Here is a 20,496-nt window from a genome sequence, read left to right as displayed (position 1 = left end):
TGCGTCCAGCTGGGAGCCAAGATCAGCAGGGCCGCAGAAAACGGCATATGCAGGTATACGCTACTGGTAGTGTACATCAACGCGCAGTAAGAATGTGCGTATTGACACTCACAAAGTGCTCCAGCCTGTACCTGATATATATTTGCCTATTAAGTATTCGATACAAAAATGTTCAAGGTCAGGCTTTAAGACAACTTCCTTCTTGTTTTTGCAGTGCTGAGCTGACACGTTCCCATACTTGCTGTTCTAGAAGCATGTCTCTGAAAGGAACAGGACTTTCTTGCATCTTGGCCATACAGTGACATTATCTTAGTAACAATGACAGGAGAAGCTAAGACATCCACACCATGACTAAGCTGAGGCAGCCACGTATAAAACCTTTGCTGGGGGGCTGCACTATCCATGCTTTCACATACAGAGAATCAGCTACTTCAGACGCATGCCAGGAAAGGTCCCTTACAAAAGAGTTAATGCCAGGGAGATTACAGTGATTTATGTGGTTCAGATCACCTCATTCTCAGCACATCAAAGACTGGGAGGCTGGAGACTGTAGGCCAGTAAGACCCTGCTGTGTCATGACCAAGGATATGGTTTGCATGTTATGTCAACATGGCCAGAGGCTGCATTTACACAAGTGGGAGACTGGCATCAATGGAAACTTCCGACACCATAAAAAAAAGTCAAATTCTGTTTAGTTTTACCTGGTCACCAACACTTCCTCTAAGCACAAGGGCACCTTTCACATGGGGGCAGAAGGAAGATTTAAGTCAGCAAGTTCCAACTGGCATCAGTATGGGAAAACATATCATACCTTCAGCACTTGGTTCTTCCACAGTGGAGGGATGGGACTGGGCAATCCTTGAAGCTCCTTCCAACCCTACGTGTCCTTTTGCTGCCAACTACAACGAGACCGATACCGAGCAAATATTGACGCTTCCACCACCTGCTAGGAAAAGGAAAAGCAATTTCCAATCATCCTTTGTAACAGGAACACTACCTTCTGCCACAGAAAGAGGAGGAAGTTCTTGATGAACCCTCACTTCCACAGGGAAAGCTGAGGAGAGCTGCCGTACATTAGTCATACTTTGCTACAGAATGCAGATTTATGCATGACTTCTTCGCTTCTTGGGAGCAGGCTAGAGGAACAACTAGAAACCAGTTGGGTGTCAGGACAGAGAGCAGTGTGCTAACATATTCTTTCCCAACATCACCCTAGACCAAGAGACTAAAGTACTGATAGAACTCATGCTTTAATAGACACTGAAATCACAAAGAAAGAAGGCCAAATGCCTTAGCAATTTCAATAAAAATATGAAAATCTTTTTACATGGTAAATTTCATAGTATAAAAAGTTTAATGCTGTCTGGAAACAGAGTTTTAATTTACAAAGAAAGTCCTTATAGGCCAAACATGGCTAACACTGCATACAAGGAGAGCAAGTGCTAAAGGGCTGCTGCTTGGAAGAGTCTTTGCTGACAGTCCTCTCTGAGTTACCATCTTCAACGCTCTTTTGAAGGAGTTCTGCAACTGAAGGGCCAAGTTTTCCATGCACATTTGCAGCCTTTCTGGACAGCACGGCAATGCAATGAACCCGAAACTGCTCAAATCCATTATTACCATCTAGCCTGAAACTACAGGTGTTTCTTAACAGATTCACAGATATTTCTGTGCACCCGGACCTATTCTGCAACTTGAAAGAGACGTTCACAGAATGAGTTTGACCTAATGAAAGGAAATATGGCCTAGAGTGACGTACGTGGGTGTAGCACCCTTTCAATGCTTTTTCCTTGTTTAAGTAAGGTATGATTAAAAAGATGGAAAATCAGTACCAGGCCAGAGTACAGGCTAACCAACAAAATCAAATTAAACTGGATTTTGATCAGAGAGATTGTTTACTGTTCCCATTTAGTTGGAGCTAAAGACAGTCAATAAAAAAAATCTGTATCTCACACAGTAAAACATACTGGGTAAAACCAAACTAAAATACATTCTATGGCCTTGGGGAATGGCTGCATGTGGCAGGTTTAATGTGAAAGTGGATAATAGCTAATTCTTATTGCTCACTGTATTAAGCAGTGTTGTCACTTGTACCATGCACAAATACAACAACGACAAATGCATTTAAACTCCACAGAAGGAATTCTAATATCAAATGGAGAACATGTTATTTTCATTTCCTGAATTTCTCCACATATTGGGCAAACCTGATAAAACTCTTTTTTTCTCACAAAGGGGTTGTTTCTCATTCAGGGGGTGGAGGAGTGAGGCACAAGGTGTGTGAAGTGTCTCCCAACCATGAGTAAGCATGCATCTTCATGGCTTGCATTAAGCCAATGGAAGTGCCCTGTGTCAAGTCAATGGAAACACACTTCCCAAAGGACTTGTTCTAGTGACACTCACCTTCCATATTTATACAACACCAATTTCCCAAATACTTAACTTCCTCTACATCTGAACCCTTCCCTGTTTCTAATGGTCCCCCCTCCTTAAAAAAACAACAGAAGAACCAGACTTGGCCCCCTCCCCCCGCCCCCGGACCCGATTTAGCTCTTTCTGAAAACTTTAAGCCAGCATGAAACCCACTGGCAGCATGAAAATGGGTTGTACCAGAATGGCAATATATAATTTCTACAGATTAAAAGATCCTTTAGTTATGGAAGTAAACTACAAGTAAAGAGGCTTATTTCTGGCATGTTATGCAGCACTACAGGGAGTATTTGCTGTTGCTATAAACAAAAAGCTGCCCACTTCCATCCTGGATGTTCCTGGGATGTCGTTTTAAAACAGTTACGCTGGTTAGAAACAGAGTAGGTCACATGAAGTCTCTCAGCAGTCTTGTGACCACAGCAAGTTGCATGATCAGCAATATCACCGTCTACATGATGGGCAGACGCTGTACTGATTCATTTTGGCCCACTGTTCTAATTTTTCCTGCCAAATGATGAGAAGATGGTATCTAGCACCAAACCATCACAGAACGATGTAATGTGCAGACAAATAACTTGCGTCATATGACTTGAACAGATTTACTCAACTGTTTTGCTACATTGCATAATATGAGTAGATGAGTAACTGCTCTTTTTGTCTTTCTGCACCGAAACTTTTGTGATCATCCATCCCTCGTTAGCTGACTGTAACAAGACAACCCTATTATTCTTTGCCTTTAGTGCTTGTGTTAATTTCTTGTAATGGCAAAAAGGAAAACATTCTCCCCAAACCAGTGGATTCTAGAGTATACTCAAAGCAAGCATTTGATATATGCACCATGAGTAAGCTGAGCCTAAGTAATTTTATATTCCGGTATCAGAATTGAATCCTCTGTCCTGCTATCATGCTTTCCCTCCAAGATCCCTAAGAAAATCACAAATGATCAGATCTGTATTTTCATGAAGAGCATCCAGATGTGATAAGTGCAACAATTATCTGCATCAGCAATGTGCCCCTAATACGTTTACAGAGCTGACTGCACTCACCATTCAGGTAGTCAGTTGCAAGACTGGAAGTCAACTTAAGATCCAGCTAAAACTCAGGGCCTAATTAATTAAGCCTCACAACACCTCTGTGAGGTAGGTAGGTAAGTATTACTATCCCCATTTAGATAGAAAGGGAAGACGAGGCACGGAGAGGTGAAGTGATTAATTAGCCTTCAGTCACTCAGCAGATTTTGGGAGTGCAGAATAGAAACCAATAGCCTTGGTGATCCAGTGCTCCGACTTCATAGCACATGGCCTGTGAAATACTTTGCTTGGATCTCAGTGTGCTGTGTGGCTGAGTTAATGCTACCACATGCCCACAGTTTTCAGTGCATGTAAATTACCATTTTGATTCTGATTACATCACTGCATTCAATAGCCGCTTAAAAGAAATAATCTTCAACTTGATCCGTAACACCTGAAGACCATCTAGACTAGGAAAGCTTACTTTACACATCACCCCAGGGGTGCTCTTGGTTCTTTTCTCCACGAATCAGAGGGCGCATAGGTTCTGCACACAGCCACTCTGCTTGTTGCCTCATGTACGTGCTCTGACTGCACTGACATCTGCTTAGCCTGGTATACTTGCTCCAAAATAAACTTGCTTCCACTGCACGGGAGAGGTTTGCAGACCTGCCCGTCATGAGCTATGTGGAATGATTTGGCAGGATCAGCGAAGGATTTATTTGGTCAGGTGATTTCTAAACCACATACACTGAAGTCACATTCCTGCCTACTCTGGAACTGTAAAATAATGTTCTGAGTTTCAGTGTCTGTAACCCCTTTTCTGTGCACACTTAGCAGACAGAAGACATCTGTGCTGCCCAAATACTCACCAAGATGAAAATTTCACCTTCATAACACTGTGTGCCAGAAAGATCAGAGCACTCAACAAAACGAGAACTTGGCTCTCTGACACTTGTTCACTACCTCACGCTGACGCTCACCTTGCTCGTTATGCCCCAACCATTCTTTTTGAGCAGACCAACCAGCAAAACATCACCTGAAAGGTCTCCCTCCAGAAAAGAGTTACTCGAGATGCAGGTTTTAGAATGGGGCACCTCTGTCCTCTCGTCTTTGTTTCACTGGACTCTAAATGATGCAAGAGAACTGCCAGTATCATGCTGGTATGGAGTTTTATTGCCAGCAATTTCTTGTGTTTGGCTAACTTGGCAGAGATATCTAGAGGTATGTTATCTTGTCCTCTCTGTCAGCCTTTGAAAGCAATCAAATAAATGGCTTGTACCTCTCCAGGCAGAAACTTATGCATACTTTCTTTGCAGTATATATGAAAGTTCTGCCTCCTCTCACTTACCTCTCCAATCCCTGATATGTCTAATTTCTGAATAAAAAGCCAGCTGTAAAACCTCCTGTTAGGTTAAGAAATACAAGTAGGTGGTTTAAAAGCTAGTATTTTATGAACAGACAACTAGATTCATTGGACCTGTTGCTGCAAACACTGAACACTACATAGAACCTGTTATCAAGTGAATCTGGCCAATGTCCTGATAAGGGAAACTAAAACCCATCTGTGTAAGGCCCATGTTCCTATGCAGTGACAGACAGGCCCAATCTGTCACATTCCTGTGCATTGCCAACTGTGGGTACGACCACGGCTTCTTAGATAATGGGTCCGTATTGATAAAGGCAAGTGGGCAAAAGCAAATACTTCAACAAGATTGTAAGTCATCAGCTGGTACTCAAGACATTTCAACATTTGGAGGAAGGAAAAAATCTTCCCGGTGACAAAAATTTATAACCATTCCCAGATGGCAGCCTCAAGGGGCGTGTGGTTCCTGGTGTGCTACTGGAAGGTGGAGAATGAGTTGATGTCACTGCATTTGTAGTTTCAGGGCGCCTGTGTCCATTTGGAGGGTTCTTTTGTGGAGAAGCAAGGTGTTGCTCAATAGACAGGTCCTTTAATTCCAGCTTATCTGCACTTTCTTCTTTGCTGTGCCGTGGAGATAAATTAAGCAAGCTGAGGACATCTTTCTTAGAAGTCATTGTTCCAGGAGCTCCTCGGAGAATCTTTATTGGGCCAGTGGAGTGATGGGGAGTGCTTTGCCAGAACATCTTTAAGTTGTGAATTGCTTGCACTTTTTCATCAATGGCAGCCATTTTTAATTTGTCTATGTCTGGGGCATCAGCTGGACTTGAGCGAGCAGAACCAGCTGAGGAATAAGAAAGGGCAGGAGATGGAGTGCTGCCACCAGGAGACTGATGCCCTGAGCTTGGAGAGATATTTCTGGGCGATTTAGAAATATGAGCACTGTAGGGAGAGCTGGGGTACTTGAGTTTAAAGTGAGGCTGCTCAGTTAAGGACCCCTGTGAATCACAACTTGGCTGCCCACTATATTGGCCTGTGCCGCCTTTGTTTGACATCTCCGATGTCGTAGGGCTGTTATAGCCAGAACTCACTTTCTGAAGGGATGAACTCCTTGTTGGAGGCTTTGGTTTAATTGCAAGAGGTGAAGACTGATTCTTCTGACTAGAGCTGATTGGCCGACTGAATGCACTGGTCTCTGAAGATCTGAATGCAGACACACCTGCTGGGGTGGAAGCCCCATCATCTGAATTGTTGCTCTTGCTTATTTGGCTGCTGCTTCTCTGAAGACGTTCAACAGCAATGAGGTGACTCTGAGTTTCCTCCAGAATTTTTTGGGCCAACTCTTGCGGATCAAGCTTTGGATTACTGTCCTCCTGGGATTTGACAGTGCTGTCAGTCTCAGTGCTAGACTGGTCAGATTCCCCAGTATCAGAACTTGCAAGTTTCCCAACCTTCTGGAAAGGTGAATTTGGACTGGGAATGAGAGTCATTTTAACAGGAGAATTTGGGGTACTTATGCTCCCTTTGGAGTTGACAGACTCTTTAATGCCTCCAGTCTGACCAGTTTTGGGCTGTTTGTTATCAGGGGAAAATCCTGGTTTTATGTTTTCTTGGTAACTGGCCAAAGGCTCGTTGCTGATTATAGAAAAACCTTCATACTCTTCCTCATCTTTGCTGGCTACAGTGCTGGTTTGCAGTGACAACTGGGTCTGTACTGCAGACCTATGCGGATAGATGTTCTTGGGCCTCTCATAGTCCTGGCGTCCTCTGTGTGCCACACCATCTGTCATGCTCTCTGGCTTGGAAACAAAACTCATGGAAGAAGCAATGGAGCTCAGGCTATACACAGAAATGGCATCTGATGCAATGCTGTCTGGACAAGTAGGAGAGAACGGAGGGTTTTGATACTGGGGTACAGGGTTGGAAATAGACTGAGCAGAAGCCAGTGACTCTAGTGATGAGGAACTGTCCAGGCTAAGGCGCTTAGGCAGCTCTGTAGAATCTAAAAAAGAAAAAAAAAAAGTACAAACATGCCCCTAGATACACAGGAAAATCAAACAAAACCAGGTAATGTTCTATCAGAATTAAGAGGAAATGCTACAAAACAGGCACTCAGACTCTATGCTACTTCAAAAAATCCCAACTACTACTTAGGTGAGAAAAAAAAAATGTGCACAGGCAGGAACCTCAGTCCAGGTATCCCAGAGGAAACTTGTCAATTCATTATCATTTAATATCTCAAAACCAAGAGTGAGTCATACATCCTCTAGTTGCTGGACTCTATTCCCAGCTTTGGCCTCAGCCAAGTCTTAGTGTTTGTTTCCCATATAAAAATAACATTTGCTGCATCTGTTGCAGGATGTATGGTCTGTATGACACATGTGTGATGATGTATGTACGATCTCTGCAAAAGGTAAGAGTGTGAGATTTCAATAGAAGCCATTCTGATCAAGTCATCAGATGATATAGGAGCAAAAACTACTCTAAGTAGCTTTACCAAAAAGTGCCAGCAAGGACTGTAGAGCAAAGTGCATGGTCCTCCTATTAGCTTGTTTCCCAGTTTTCAGAATCACCTCTTCTTGGCCAACTTCACAAAGATCAAAACCTGTAGTGGAATATGGAGCAGAAAATCATATCTCATTGAAAGATCCAATGTCTTAAACAAGTGTGATCTCATTTATAACACAAACAGAACAAAGATATATGAGGTCCTGCAGCATCCTGGAATGATGACTCTTCACCTACAATGTACAGTTTGTGGGTTTGTTTTTATTAGTATTTAGTACGCCTTCTCCAGCAGGTCTTGGGAGCTTTACAGTGCTGGACTCCGAACACATACACATGAACAAATCACTCCAACTAAGTGTCCAAACTGACACTACTTCAAGCCACCATATAAGACACCAACAATAGTTTTAGAAAGACAATGGAAAGAAGTGTTTTCCTACCTAGAGCTGCCAGAAACTCATGACAGCCAGGTAGCCTCCAGAGTTGGACACTGATGGAAACCTGGATTGGTGCAGAAGAGAAATCTTGCTCCTTCTCGCCTGCCTGAAGTTGAACCAGGACTTGATGCAGCTGAAGATAATAATACAAACATTAGCCATTCCTTACAAATCACATCACTGCTTTTCTGACAGTCAAAGCTAAGGAAATGCACTGCAAACACCCCTTTCCCTGTACACCCATATATTCAGCTGCTGCTCCTGAACAGAACAGTGAGACGAAAAGGTCTGGGCAGAGGGACAGTCCAGGGACAGCAATAATGGACAAACGTGAACAGCAGCAAAGGTAGGGACAGAATAGGGGTGAGGGTTGGGGGATGTGGCCAGTGGAAATTGAGCAAGAAGGAAGTACAGCAGGAAAATCTGTGAAGTGAAAGAAAAGGAAAGAGATACTTTGGGGCTGCTCACAGAAATATGAGCCATACTCCTTACGCAAATCCCAAGAAACTCATTTGCAGCATTTAACTGGGTAAAACAAGTCATATGAAACCATGGAAGACTTTCCTAACACCTCCATGGCCTCCAGGAAAGAAGTTTCTCAACTGTGCCCAAGGGACAGGAGTAGCAAAGTAGAGAAAAAATGTGTTTATGAAGATCTGACACAAATTAAGGTGCCAGGATCCCATGTAATTCAAAAACATAGCCAGGGCAGGAAGGATGGAAAGTCATTAATCAGGGACCAGCTAACCTCAGGACCACCCATCTCTTACAACCCACAAAAGCTTACACAGTCTTTTTTCCACAGTAGCACTATGGAGCAAATTCCAGGCCTGAAAGCGGGTTGAAGACACTATGCAGCACAGGGAAATGGGTCTGCAGCGACCAAGGCACTTTAGCCTGCACAGCAGTGTCATTCCCCAGTGCATGTAATACTCACCATTCCCACCATATTTTTAACAGCCTTCAGGCAGCAGATAACCAGAAAGGAAAAGAGAGGAGAAAAGAAAGAAAGAACACAGGTTATTCTGTGCTACAAAATGCCTGTGATCGGGAACCCTGCAGTGACATATCCACATGCAAACCAGCATCCTGACTGCAAGATGCTCCATCCAGAGAAAGAAGGAAGCAATAGAAATGGCTTGAGCTGTGAATCAAGAGTCCAACAGCGTGGGAACAGGCAGCTGGAATCTGGGAGTGCCCAGCTCATTACAATCAACTCAGACACTGAGCAGGCAGATACTCAGGCCAACCCACGTTCTGGCAGAAGGCTGAACATAAAACAAGCCCTTCTCTTGTTTTCTCTGGGATACATTATTGGCACTTAATGCAGTCAGCAATCCCTAACTTTTCCTTGCACATGTGCTAGTACTGAAGCTCTCTCTTTTGTGGTTCCTGCCTTCTGTTTTGCACTAAAAATAAGCATTTTCTATCTAGAGCAAAAGATCAGGCTCCCTGCCTTGCTGCTTCACTAATGCCAAGAGCACCTCCTCCCTTATGACACCTATCACCCATATGGGAAAGACAGTAAGCGATAACTGTCATTACACTTCAGTTTTGAACAAAGTCTTCTCTCCTTTGGGACAGGCAGAGCCTTAGCTGGTCACCAACTGAACTGCTGAGAGGAAGGAGGGGGGAAAAAGCAAGTAACCGCAGCGGAAGGGAGAGCTACATTGAAAAACCCTAACTTGTAACTGGATAGACTCTTGTGCAAAAGGAAATTCTGCCCAGGGTTTGGGCTACAGAAGAACATTTGCAAAAACAATGCAATACCTCTGCCAATATTTATTGCATGGGGCAGCTGAGGAAATGGCAAGTGCATCTTTTGTTAGTTGTGTATAGCCGCCTGAATGTTTTTCCTTGGGTGATTTAATTATCTGAGGCAAGAAGACAATCGTGAAGTAATGTTATGGACACTGTAACACATTCCGATCTATCGAAATAGTGTCTTCTACTCATCACATCCCTTCGACTCCAGGCCTCCCTCTGGCAGCAATGAGGGAAAAATAATCCCACTATTCAGCCACACAAGTCTCAGCCACCGATAAAAGAGCCAAGGCAAGAAGCAAAATGCCATAAAGGACAAGCCATTAGAAATATCTCATGCGCTACTGTAGATCATAACAAGAAACCCTTTCCTTGAAGCAGACTCAGTCTAATGGATTGACAAAGCAGACTTCTTAGTGGGTAACAGCAAAGCTGGGGCTCTTATTTTGCATTTTGTGCAGAGAGACTCAACATGACAGAATGAAGGGGAGTCCTCTGAAGCTACACAGAGATAATCCCAGCTACCCACCATGGTACTTCCCTAGAACACTTTTGCATGGGGAAAGGGGAAAAGAAAGTGAGCTATATGCCCATTCACTATGTACAGTGTGTTAATTTACTAAAGCAGGCAAATGATCAAGATAAACCTCATTAGAGGAGCAATCAAGACAGTAACAAACATGTAATCGAAAGCCAGCCAGGCTGGTGGCACAGAGAAAGGTTAGGTTAGGCTAGGCATGCTAGAAAGACTGGGGAGGCAGAGGAACATGAAGGAGATTGGGGGGGGAGCAGGGAGGAGGAGTCCCTTAGCCACAGGTGGTACTGCCTTTCTCTTAAAGACTGTGAATCCTTTCAGCAGAGCTATGAGCACACACACCACGAGAAGCACAGGCTCAGTAAGTCTTCTGACAGATCTTGCATTGTCCAGTCAGCTATACCTTAAGACTTTTGTAATTACAGTGGACAAAGACCAGCCAACACAGGCCCTAGACAGGATGGCCAAATAGCGATTAGTGGTTCTGCCACTCATTTCCCATATTTTGCTTCCCCCTCACTGCAGTAGGTATCATGTTTTCACTTACGTCACTGAACAGAGAGACCCAAGGCCATGCAGCCCAGCAACATACCTGCATTTTTGTCTTCTGGACACACACTTTCATTCACACAAACAGGCAAATTTGGAATTTCAAAGCGCAAGTCTCCTAGCAAGCTCTGGGTTGATAAACCAGGGCATAAACCATTCTGTGCATTTCTGAATTTACTGACCGGGGAAGAACCTTTTGGAAACTGGTACTGGAGGAAAACCTCCCAACTCACCCTGTTGATAAGCTGTTCTCCTGTTTCTGAAGCTGTGATAAGTTTACAAAGTGCCTGAAGTGCAGGGTTAGGCAAACCTGAAAAACATCAGCAGAAACAGGGATTGTTCGGTATCTGTTTCTTGACTGCTAGAAATGCAACAACCTGAACAGAACACCAACTTGGTCAATTCCTAAAACCTCTCCTCCACATCACTGAACAGTTCTGGATGCAGCAGCAATTTCCAGAAAGCAAAAGGTTTTCCCACTTTGCATCTGATAATGCATTTTCTGACTATGAGCTGGGAGAAAGAAATAGTCAAATCATGCTTCTCAGATACTGGACCTAGTAGTAAATGATTCCCATCTATGACAAAATTTTCAGTGAACATTTACTTCTAGAACTTCTACCCTGTTAAATACTTTTATTTCACTGATGTAAAACATCACTGTTTTACAGGCTTGCATCAAAGAAAGGCAGGGAAAGGTTGATGTCTCTTTGGACAGAGCCCATAGCTGGCCTGCTTCTTACCTAGGAGGGACTGTATGGTGGTGCTGCACTGCTGTAGCCGGTCACCAGGGTCAGAGGTTGGGAAGAACACGGCTGCTGGGAGGCCACTGGCTGGAGGGTCCAAGCGAAATCCTACCGCAGTGAGTAGTGCCTGCCAGCCTGGAATGCCACCAACTTTATTCTCCACGCTTTGTTGGGAGGTATACATGGAGTTGTGTTGCCCATTCTGGATTCGCTGCAACGATTTCTCCACCTTTGGGGAAAATACAGCATTAGCTTATTTTATAAGAGATTTTTACTAACTGCCTCTTTTAACACAGTGAAAAGGCAGGAACAGCAGGTCAAGCGACAGCAAACCCAATGTTGAACTTGGTCAGTCTTACATGGAAGAATGTTAGTGCCCTTGAAAACAGAGGCTCTAGTAACTCAGCACTCACAGCTGTAAAATCACGAGGATGAATGTCAATATTCTCTGGGATGCTGGGGAAAGTAATGCCACAGGAAACTAAGTACCAGTTTGATTGTGATAGTTTCCTTTAAGCCTGGCAGCTGCATTTCTCCCCAAAAGATGACTCATGTTCAGGTTCCAGTCTCTCGCGTACACTGCTTATTACCAGGCAAGAGTCTGCAGCTATATGGTAAACAGTAAAGAGAGACGTGTGTCTGCAAAACCCAGCAACTGGGATGACTAGCAATATTCACAGGTTTCCATCATCCTATGGATACTCCACATTCCTGTGGAACCACAGAAGACACATTGGAAAGACAAGTATTAGAAGTCATGAGAGATTATTCTAGCCAGCTGGCAGTTTGGCTTCAGTCCTGTTGCTCCCCACAACAGGCTGCTGGCACAGATGGGGACAAAAGTGCCTCCTATCTTTCAAGTATGCAAAGAGATAGCAGTCACTGTGCTCTGCATCTCCATGACTGCAATGCTTATAGCCATTTTCTTGTAGAAACAATTAACCCCAATGATTATCTCATTTTTAAAGCAGAGACCCAATTCAACAGCTAACGCAAACCAGATGGGTCTGGGGAGGATTTTGTCACAGTACAATGTAAGATGTCGCTTACTTTGCCTCTTTTTGCTCTGGACACTTCGTCAGGTGTCTCAGTCTTTTCACACTGACACAGAGTTTTCACAAGAGACTATCTTATGGTAAGGGAGAAGGGTTGAAAGTATATATTCAAGCAGGACTGGCTACACGTCAGGGTGTTTCTCTTCCCATTCATCATTTACAGATGCATATGCACAGGTAACTATCTCACAACTACATGGGCTGCAATGCCCCTCCCTGTGCCTGCTGGGTGCGGTAGTGTTTCCTTTCTCTTACCAGATGTAGCAGGACACGCAGAGCATCTCGTGCCCTTTCAGGGTGCTGCAGAATCTCAGTCAGGGCCTGTCCTACTAGCGAAGAAGGGCTGTTCAGCTTCATATCACTCCCAATAAGCACAAAGCCTGCAGGATTCAGAATAAGAGACACTTAATCTTTTATCATAGAAAATGTTCAAAACAGAAGCAGATATCCTCTGCCCTCTCAGACTAATGGAATGATGGTTTACTGCACCCTGCAGCGTGATATTCTTTCCCCAGAGCAGCTGCCCACTCCCTGCCCAGTCACACAGACTGAACCTCCAGAGAGCTTCTAGATGCTTCTTACTGTCCTCCTCTATTAAAACAACAGTGTTTTCCTGTTCAAGCAAGCGGAAAAACACTGTATTGCAGCTAAACTTGTCCTAGCATGCTCCATGTCTCCTTTACAGCAGTGGAAATCAATAGATGCTAAACAGTGCTTGCAGAAACAGAACTTGGAAAACTGAGAGCTTTCCCTGTCTCAGTCAGAAACCTGTCTTGGCTTATACACCATCTAAATGCTAGATTCTCCAAATATCAGCACAAGGAGATCTGTCTGCCCCTTCTCATCCATTGCAGCGAGGTATGCAGCTGCCCGTCCTCACTCTGGTGCTCTAGCCAAGACTCACCATCAAGAGTCAAAGGTGAAAGTCAGGGATTGTGTGTTATGAACTTGCTTACATACCATGGAAGGGGCAGTACTAAGACAGCCTGAGTAGCTGGAAGCCTCTAACTGGTGGTGATGTCAAGCACCCATGTCCACAATCATTTTGTTTTGCCTAGGAAGCGTTCACTTTTTTTTTTTTTTTTTTTTAAATGCTCTTTCCTTTTGAGACAGAAAAATCTTGGAAGGGGAATAAAATATAAACTGAACTGTGGACTGTAACCTAAACTCAGCTCCCTTCTGGTATTGTCTGAATCATGTCCTAACGTTGGACTCAATGTGCCTGAAACGTGATCAGTAAGACTAACTCCAAGTGCTCATTTTAACAAGCTCTAGTGAGCTTCCTGCTCCTCCAGCTACATACAGTTTACATCAGAGCCATACTCACAAGAGTTACCTGATCTAAAAAACACAGTACTGGTGCCTGTGCAAAAAAATCCATTTGGGGAATGCCTGCAGCTTTCAAAAACCAGGACTTGTGCGGGGAAAAAAAAAAGCATGTTATTTGTACATATCCCTGTAACAACACTGTTGAACTCCAAGACACTGTCTTTCTGAATCTCAACTCACTTACCTAATTGAAAGGGAGCAAGCACCAGCACTCCACCACAGGGCTTACACTGCTGAGAAATTTCCAGTGGAAGCAAGGGAAACCTTTCTCCTAAGAGGACCAAAGGAGTAAGCACTACAAGGCTTACGTCACAGAAATCATAGCTACTGGTTGCTGCTGCAGAAGTACTACTCTTGCCTCCTTATTAGAGTTTCACTAAATTCTCAGTGAGAAGGTTCTGTCAATTTGCTCCAGCTAGCTCCATCTCAAGTACACAAGAAATGTCACCCTACAGACTTCAAACATAGGGAATGAGTTATTGTACTGCACCTTTTTTCTTTCCAGTCATGAAACCATTGTGATGAAACACACTTCACCTCACAATTGCTTTATATTCTATCAAATTCATAACCCACTTACTATACACAGTGAAATACTGATGTTTTCCATGACACTGACATTCAGTCACACCCAGCTGAATCAGGGTCTGAAACACAGGGGCTGAATCCCGCGAGACCACACGGCACATGCTACTCCTAACTACCTGCTAGCACTGCTCCTTACTTAACTCAATTTGGCACAGGAGTGCTTTGTAGAAACCCCGTCTTGTTTGTCAAAAAAGCAGATTCTTCCTACCTGCCCAGTTGGATGGATGAGAGAACTGCTTGCTGCTCTGTACAGTTTTCATCGCTTCTCCAAGGGCTGCACTGGCTTTCATCCCATTTAAGAGGGAGGAATAGAAGGCATGCACAAACATTTTGGAAGCAGCCACAGGAACAGGCCAGAGTGACACTAGCACACACTGAGCCCCAGCAGCCAGGAATGCTCTTGTCAAGCCAATGACTCCATCAGCAGTGACTTTGCTGTTGGATTCTTGGTAAGAGCCAAGAACCACTAATTTGACAGGAAGCCGTAGATCCAGGACATCAGCTGCTGTAAGCAGAAACTCCTGAAGAGGAGGGCAGTCTGAGATGCTCTCCACATCACTGGCATCATCCTGCATCCGAAGGGATTCTGGGATTGTGTAGGGGTTCCCAAAAGAACTCTTGCTGCTGGCTGGATTGCTGTCAGTGTTGGGTGTCAGGACCAAAGCAGCCAGCTTCCAGGAGACATGGGTTGCAAAATGGACACATTCTGCCTGAGTGAGGGCACTCATGACCCTCTCTTTTGTTGCTGCACTGCTAACTAAGGGCTGGCAGCCAAGTAACTCAGATACCATATATGCTTCCTCTTCTGCAGAGGGCATAGGTCCCCATAGCCACCTGTCCATAACTGCTGAAGGGAGCTTGGGATTTCCTATGACAGCTGCCATTGAGGTAGAACTGGAGTAAGTAGGAGTATTCTTCCTCACATGGGACTACAGAGAAAAAGAGAAAGAAAAAATGGGGTTCAAAGATCTGTTTGTTATGGTGCTGGTAATAAAATATCCTGTCTCTTTGGCTCTAAACAGAAGTCTGGTTGTCATAATTACAAAAAAACCTTTGCATTTCTTTAGTTTCTTCCATTTAATTATTCCAAGGAACATCTCCACTTGAGTCCAGTCATGATTTCTATCCCCACATCTTGGGTGAACAGATAGTAAGAACAGAAAGCAACGGACAGCCCAGGTCCCTCTGAGGGCTGTAGCAGAGCTAAAAGCAAAAAGAAGATCCCAGCTTCCCACCTTATGGGAAGACTATAATCACTCACTAACTGGTTTCTCACACCCGTATTTCAAGGATCAGTATCACCACTGCCAGCAGCATGGTGCTGCATGCAACTGATTACTGGGGCCTGATACTGAACAGAAAAGCCTCATTCCCACAGCAGTAATGCTGACAAGGTTCAGAGCCTTTTGCTGTTCCAGTGAGTGCGTTTAGCCCAGTGCAAGCCAAGACAAGCAGCAAGAACAGATGTGACTTGGGGCATTCTCCCTGGAGACCTGGGCCTTAGAAATGCTGATGCAAAACATCAGCACGAAGATACTTCTGCTGGATTTGCCTGTGGTATTTGCTTCGCCTTATAGCTTCAGTGTCATGAGACATTAGTGGCCTTTCCCACACAGAAAGCTAAAATGTAGGTAAACATACCAGAAATGTGATAGGACAGTCAGCTTGCCAAGGAAGCTCAGTATAGATCACAAACACCTACATTTCTGCAGTCTGCCATGTAGTTCCACACCCCAGGACATGCTATCCTTTACACGAGGATATCCAAATGATCCATTCCTCTTGTTCTTCCTGGCATGCCTGGGGTTGTGATTTTTTGGAGCAGGAACTACATCAGAATCTACTTCACAGCTGTGGTGCTCAATGTGCTCATTAGAACTGGGAGTGCTTCGGGAGGGTGGTACATATATGGTTTCTATTCTTGTGTCTGGCGTAGCAGGACAGAGCTGCTGCTTTTCTAGCATGTATAGGAACCTGCACTCCACAGGAGAGGTTCTATGAGAGAGAGGTTTTATAAGGCAATGTCAGACCTTGGAGCTGGGATTCAGCGACTGGATGGATGGCACTGCAATGAGGCTGAAGCGCTCATAGAGGTACTCATTGGAGGAACTGCCCTTCAGGAGAGCAAAAGGAATGAGGTACAGTTCTCCCTCCAGAACCAGTATCAGCTGGCGGTGGCGACCAACGGGCCCACTGGAATGCATCAAACCCTGAAAAGAAATGAGGGAGAATCAGTTCGTCCCTTTCGCTCCATCAGTGCCCCAGCCTGTACTTTCCAAGCATCAGGCTCTAGTCTGACCCCATGTCAGGTTTGGAAATATCTGCATCAGAATTGCGCTCCAGGTGAACATAGACGTAGTGACAGGTGAATGCACATTGGCATCGGGCAGATCTATACAGCTGGACTGTTGCTCACCTGCACACAAACAGTCCTATTCAGATGAATGAGCCTTGAGTGTGCTGACATGCTGTATGGATTTCGGTCGTCACAGCCGGCCTCAGCAAGCGTGCTGGGGCCCAGCCTCACCACAGTACAGCAACTCCTTCCGCTCCAGCGTAAAATCTTTGTTAAGCCCAACCACCTATGTATTGTCAATATTATCATCACCTTACCCTTTGAAAGAGAATATTCTTTCTGATACTGAATTTTAAAGTAGCTATTTCCTATATAAGAGGAAACAATCTACAGACAGATTGTGTCTATGACCTGTCCTTCAAGACAACTGACATTGTAATCAACCCAGAGTCACAAATAGGTCTAAACAGAAAGTACATTATGGATAGAGAAGTGAGGCAGAGAGACTAATGAACCAGGAACACGCAGCTGGGCACAAAAAGTGGCAACTGCTCCTGGTCCCATGTAACTGTGGGAATTTCACTCTTATTTATCTAGTGTATTGTAAAAATAATTAGTTATCACCCCAGGCAAGTGTAACTTCAAAGCACTGAAATTTGCTCCAGCTTAAACACTTGCAGCACACACACAAAAAAAAAAGTCTAAAGGACTCTCATGCAAAGTGGCAGTAAATTTCTAAGCAATTCTACACCTTTAAGCTAGACCAGCAGCCACGGCTTGGCCTAGCAAATAAACCATTCATCTGAAGATGGAACTTTTAGCACAAGCTTGGATGAGACCAAGTCCTTAACTTGACATAGTTTTGGAGATAACCAGTTCAACTAGTGTTGTTCTGTTTCTGTCTAGACTGCTTGATGTTACCAAAGGCAAGCTAACTTTGCAGTGTTCACTGCTGGACAGAGACAAGGATCTAGTTCTGCATACTAGGTTCTCAGTTCTTTTGAGAATTTTCACTTTCAGCCATTTTAATTGCCATCAGATGTAGCAAACATCTGTTTTGACAGGAGAAAAACAGCTACTCAGGCTGCTCAGCAAATGAAGACAAACCTGCCTGACTCCATTCCAACTGGATTTCTGAACTAGCTTCCGATGCCTCCAAACATTATCTCTTCCTGATGCGAGTTCTGGGGATTCAACAGAACAGCAGTAAAGTAAGTATATTTTTCAAACACATGGCTTACATTTCATAAATAATAACCACCAAAACCTCTGAGGTGCTGGCTAGGTACATTCTTCTTGGAAGAAATAACATCCATGCTCTAACTCTCTTCTGTTCTTTATCAAATATTAGCCCCTTTAACATCCCTTCTTTAGAGCATGCTTATTTCAGTTGAGTCCCCATTTAACAGGGAAGAGAAGAATCTTCTTTCTTTCACTGCCAACAGTGAACTACTACTATGAAAAGTCCAATGGAAACACACAGACTTTTGAAACAAGAGGGGTGCAAAAGTAATGTCAGAAAATCCTGAAGCACGGACACGTTGGATAATCAGACAGCACAACAGAAAAGAAAGGGATATTGTGCATTTTGAAGGTGAATATTACTACTTGTGTGAAGTTTTATATATAGAACTCAGACAAATGCACCCTGGTCCTAACACACAATTCTTCCTCTCCATCTTGCCCAGGGTCTGTCTGGAGCAGACTTCCAGACTGCACTGTGATGCACTGACAGCTGACAATTCATTTGAGATACACTGATCCCCTCTCACTAGTAATCAAACACTAACAGGAATTTGCAGTCAGTCTCAAGCTTTAGTTCTCAGGCAGCAGCAAAGATGAATGAACATTACTAAAGAAATAGTAAATTCAGCCCAGCAGTCTCCTCCAAAGGGAGCCTGGAGCAAGTCAAAAATACCAAAAAACAGGTCAGCTATGAGGGAGAATGTCAAACAGTAGAAAATTGAAGAAATACAGCGAGGTGCTTTTAAAGGCTTCTTGCCATTTGAAGTGGGAACAAAACTGCTGAAGGGTAAGAAAATTTTCATTTAAAAGGAGTTAAAAATAGTTGCTGACCTCTTGCTGTTTCTCCTGTCCTCCTTACAGCTCTGGAGATCACTGTGCCCCACAGACTGCAAACGGAGATGCAAAGCAGCTGCTGACATACAGCAGACTTGGAAGCCTTCCTGCAAACACCCTCCACTCCCTCCTGACATGCTGTTTACAACCCCAGCAGTGCCTGCGGGGGCCTCCTTGGCACTCACTGTCTGGGGTGAATGAGCACACGTGCTCTGCAGCTAAATTTACCAGCCTCCATTCAGCCGTGCCTCTTTCTGCAAAGCCCGAGCTGAAAAGCAGCAGCTTCCCACCAGAGCAGTTGTTGCCTTCCAGAATTTTTTTTGTTGTTGTTTGTTTGGTTTTTTAATACATATTTCCATTTTACTTACTGCTCCAGGAGCTTTAGCTGTCAGCAACAAAATCAGAGCATCTGAGCTGTAGTGACATATGCCTAGCAGAATTTTTAATAATTTGTATGTAAAACCCCTAGAGTTTAATATTTTTTTTCTCATGATGGCTGTATGTGCATTACAGAAACAGAAATAAAACTGAGGATCATTCGCGTTTCGTATGTCTCCAAGAATTAATTTTAGGGTGAGTTCTAACAAAAAAGAATCTCTTCAGTGAGAAGAAGGAGAAAAGCATGAACTGCCAAGCACAGGAATGTGTGTTCTACTTCAAAGCAATGATACCGGCTACCCTGGTGATTTGTCATGATGGTGTAAAAGTCTCTGGTCCGTCACTCGCGGGGAGCATGGCTGTGCTGGGTTAGGCTGGTTGACAGCTGCTGGCTTGGATGGGTCCCTCTCTTGCAGCTAGCGTCGCTATAAGTGGAAGTTGCTGTTACAGTGAGACTGCCAAACCACACACAAGACCTGAATTGCATCTTCTTAGAAAGTGGCTAGTAAGGACCCTGTATCTACTAATTCTGTGCTCTCTGAAAGCCCTGCAGTACCTTACTGGAGCCAGCTTTGGGCCTCAGACACCCAAACCTGACAAACAGTGCCCAGCCACAGTGCATCCTCACCAGGAAGAAGCAGCAGACTCCTGGGGTTCCCCATAAGGATTTCCTCCCAGCCTGTCTTACCTATTTACACTAGGTGTAGGCAGGCATTAAACTCCCAGGTGAAGGTTTCTCAAGAATGTTGTAGAAGATGACAAAGAAAACCCATAAGCAGGGCTGACCTCCTTGCCCTGCGAAGAGGATGCACGTGCTGCCTCTAGAGCAGAAAGCCCCCCTTTCCAAGATTCATGGCATAATTGTGGGATGGCAGGCTGACAGAGCTAACAGAGGCTCAGGCTCACAAAGGTTATGCCTCCGCAACAGAGGTGACTTCTGCAGACAAGATTAAAGCATCCGAACAGCCTTTAAAGTAACCCAAGGTAGAGCTGGTTTTCCCTCTCATGTGACAGAATCCTGACATTTTGATCTGTTCATTCAGCTGGATACAAATTGAGAAAAGACTAATTCTTGACTGAGTGACTTTACCTCTTCTAGCTAGAGATACCGTGCGACACAGACAGGACTTTTTAATTTATCCTGCCATTGCTCCGTGAGACTGGAACCAGGGGCTGTGCTGCCACTCCTGGCCTCCCATATGGGCTGGCCAGGGCTGCCGCAGGACACTGCGCCACGCAGCTTCATTTTGCTTCTGCGTTCACCCCGTGATCCACCAGCATGGGACAACGTGGGGACCTGTGCCCTCCACCCCCGCGCTGGCAGGTGCACCCTGGTGCAGCACCGCCATGCACAGAGCAGGGCCCTGAATGGGCTGAGCGCTGGGACACCGGCAGTGAACCAAGCGGGCTGCCCAGCACCTGACCAGCCCCA

General features: G+C 44.5%; 1 protein-coding gene across 8 annotated transcripts in view; it reads right to left on the bottom strand.

The window, feature by feature from the left end:
* Window positions 1-1,231: 1,231 nt before the first annotated feature.
* TTC28 (tetratricopeptide repeat domain 28) overlaps window positions 1,232-20,496 on the bottom strand; it is a 200,945-nt gene continuing 181,680 nt past the window's right edge. For 7 of the 8 annotated variants that reach the window (XM_052796819.1, XM_052796821.1, XM_052796822.1 and 4 more), the window contains 9 exons: window positions 16,342-16,521; window positions 14,520-15,240; window positions 12,650-12,774; window positions 11,337-11,568; window positions 10,827-10,903; window positions 8,683-8,706; window positions 7,749-7,878; window positions 7,298-7,405; window positions 1,232-6,802 (listed from right to left, as the gene is read on the bottom strand). In XM_052796819.1, coding sequence (XP_052652779.1) covers window positions 5,184-6,802; window positions 7,298-7,405; window positions 7,749-7,878; window positions 8,683-8,706; window positions 10,827-10,903; window positions 11,337-11,568; window positions 12,650-12,774; window positions 14,520-15,240; window positions 16,342-16,521 — 3,216 coding nt within the window. In that variant the 3' untranslated portion in view covers window positions 1,232-5,183. The remainder of the gene's footprint in view (window positions 6,803-7,297; window positions 7,406-7,748; window positions 7,879-8,682; window positions 8,707-10,826; window positions 10,904-11,336; window positions 11,569-12,649; window positions 12,775-14,519; window positions 15,241-16,341; window positions 16,522-20,496) is intronic. The other variant, XM_052796820.1, reaches the window with a different exon arrangement.

The sequence above is a fragment of the Harpia harpyja genome, chromosome 9, assembly GCF_026419915.1.
Source record: "Harpia harpyja isolate bHarHar1 chromosome 9, bHarHar1 primary haplotype, whole genome shotgun sequence".
Taxonomy (NCBI): Eukaryota; Metazoa; Chordata; class Aves; order Accipitriformes; family Accipitridae; genus Harpia; species Harpia harpyja.
This window is presented reverse-complemented; position numbering and strand designations above follow the sequence as displayed.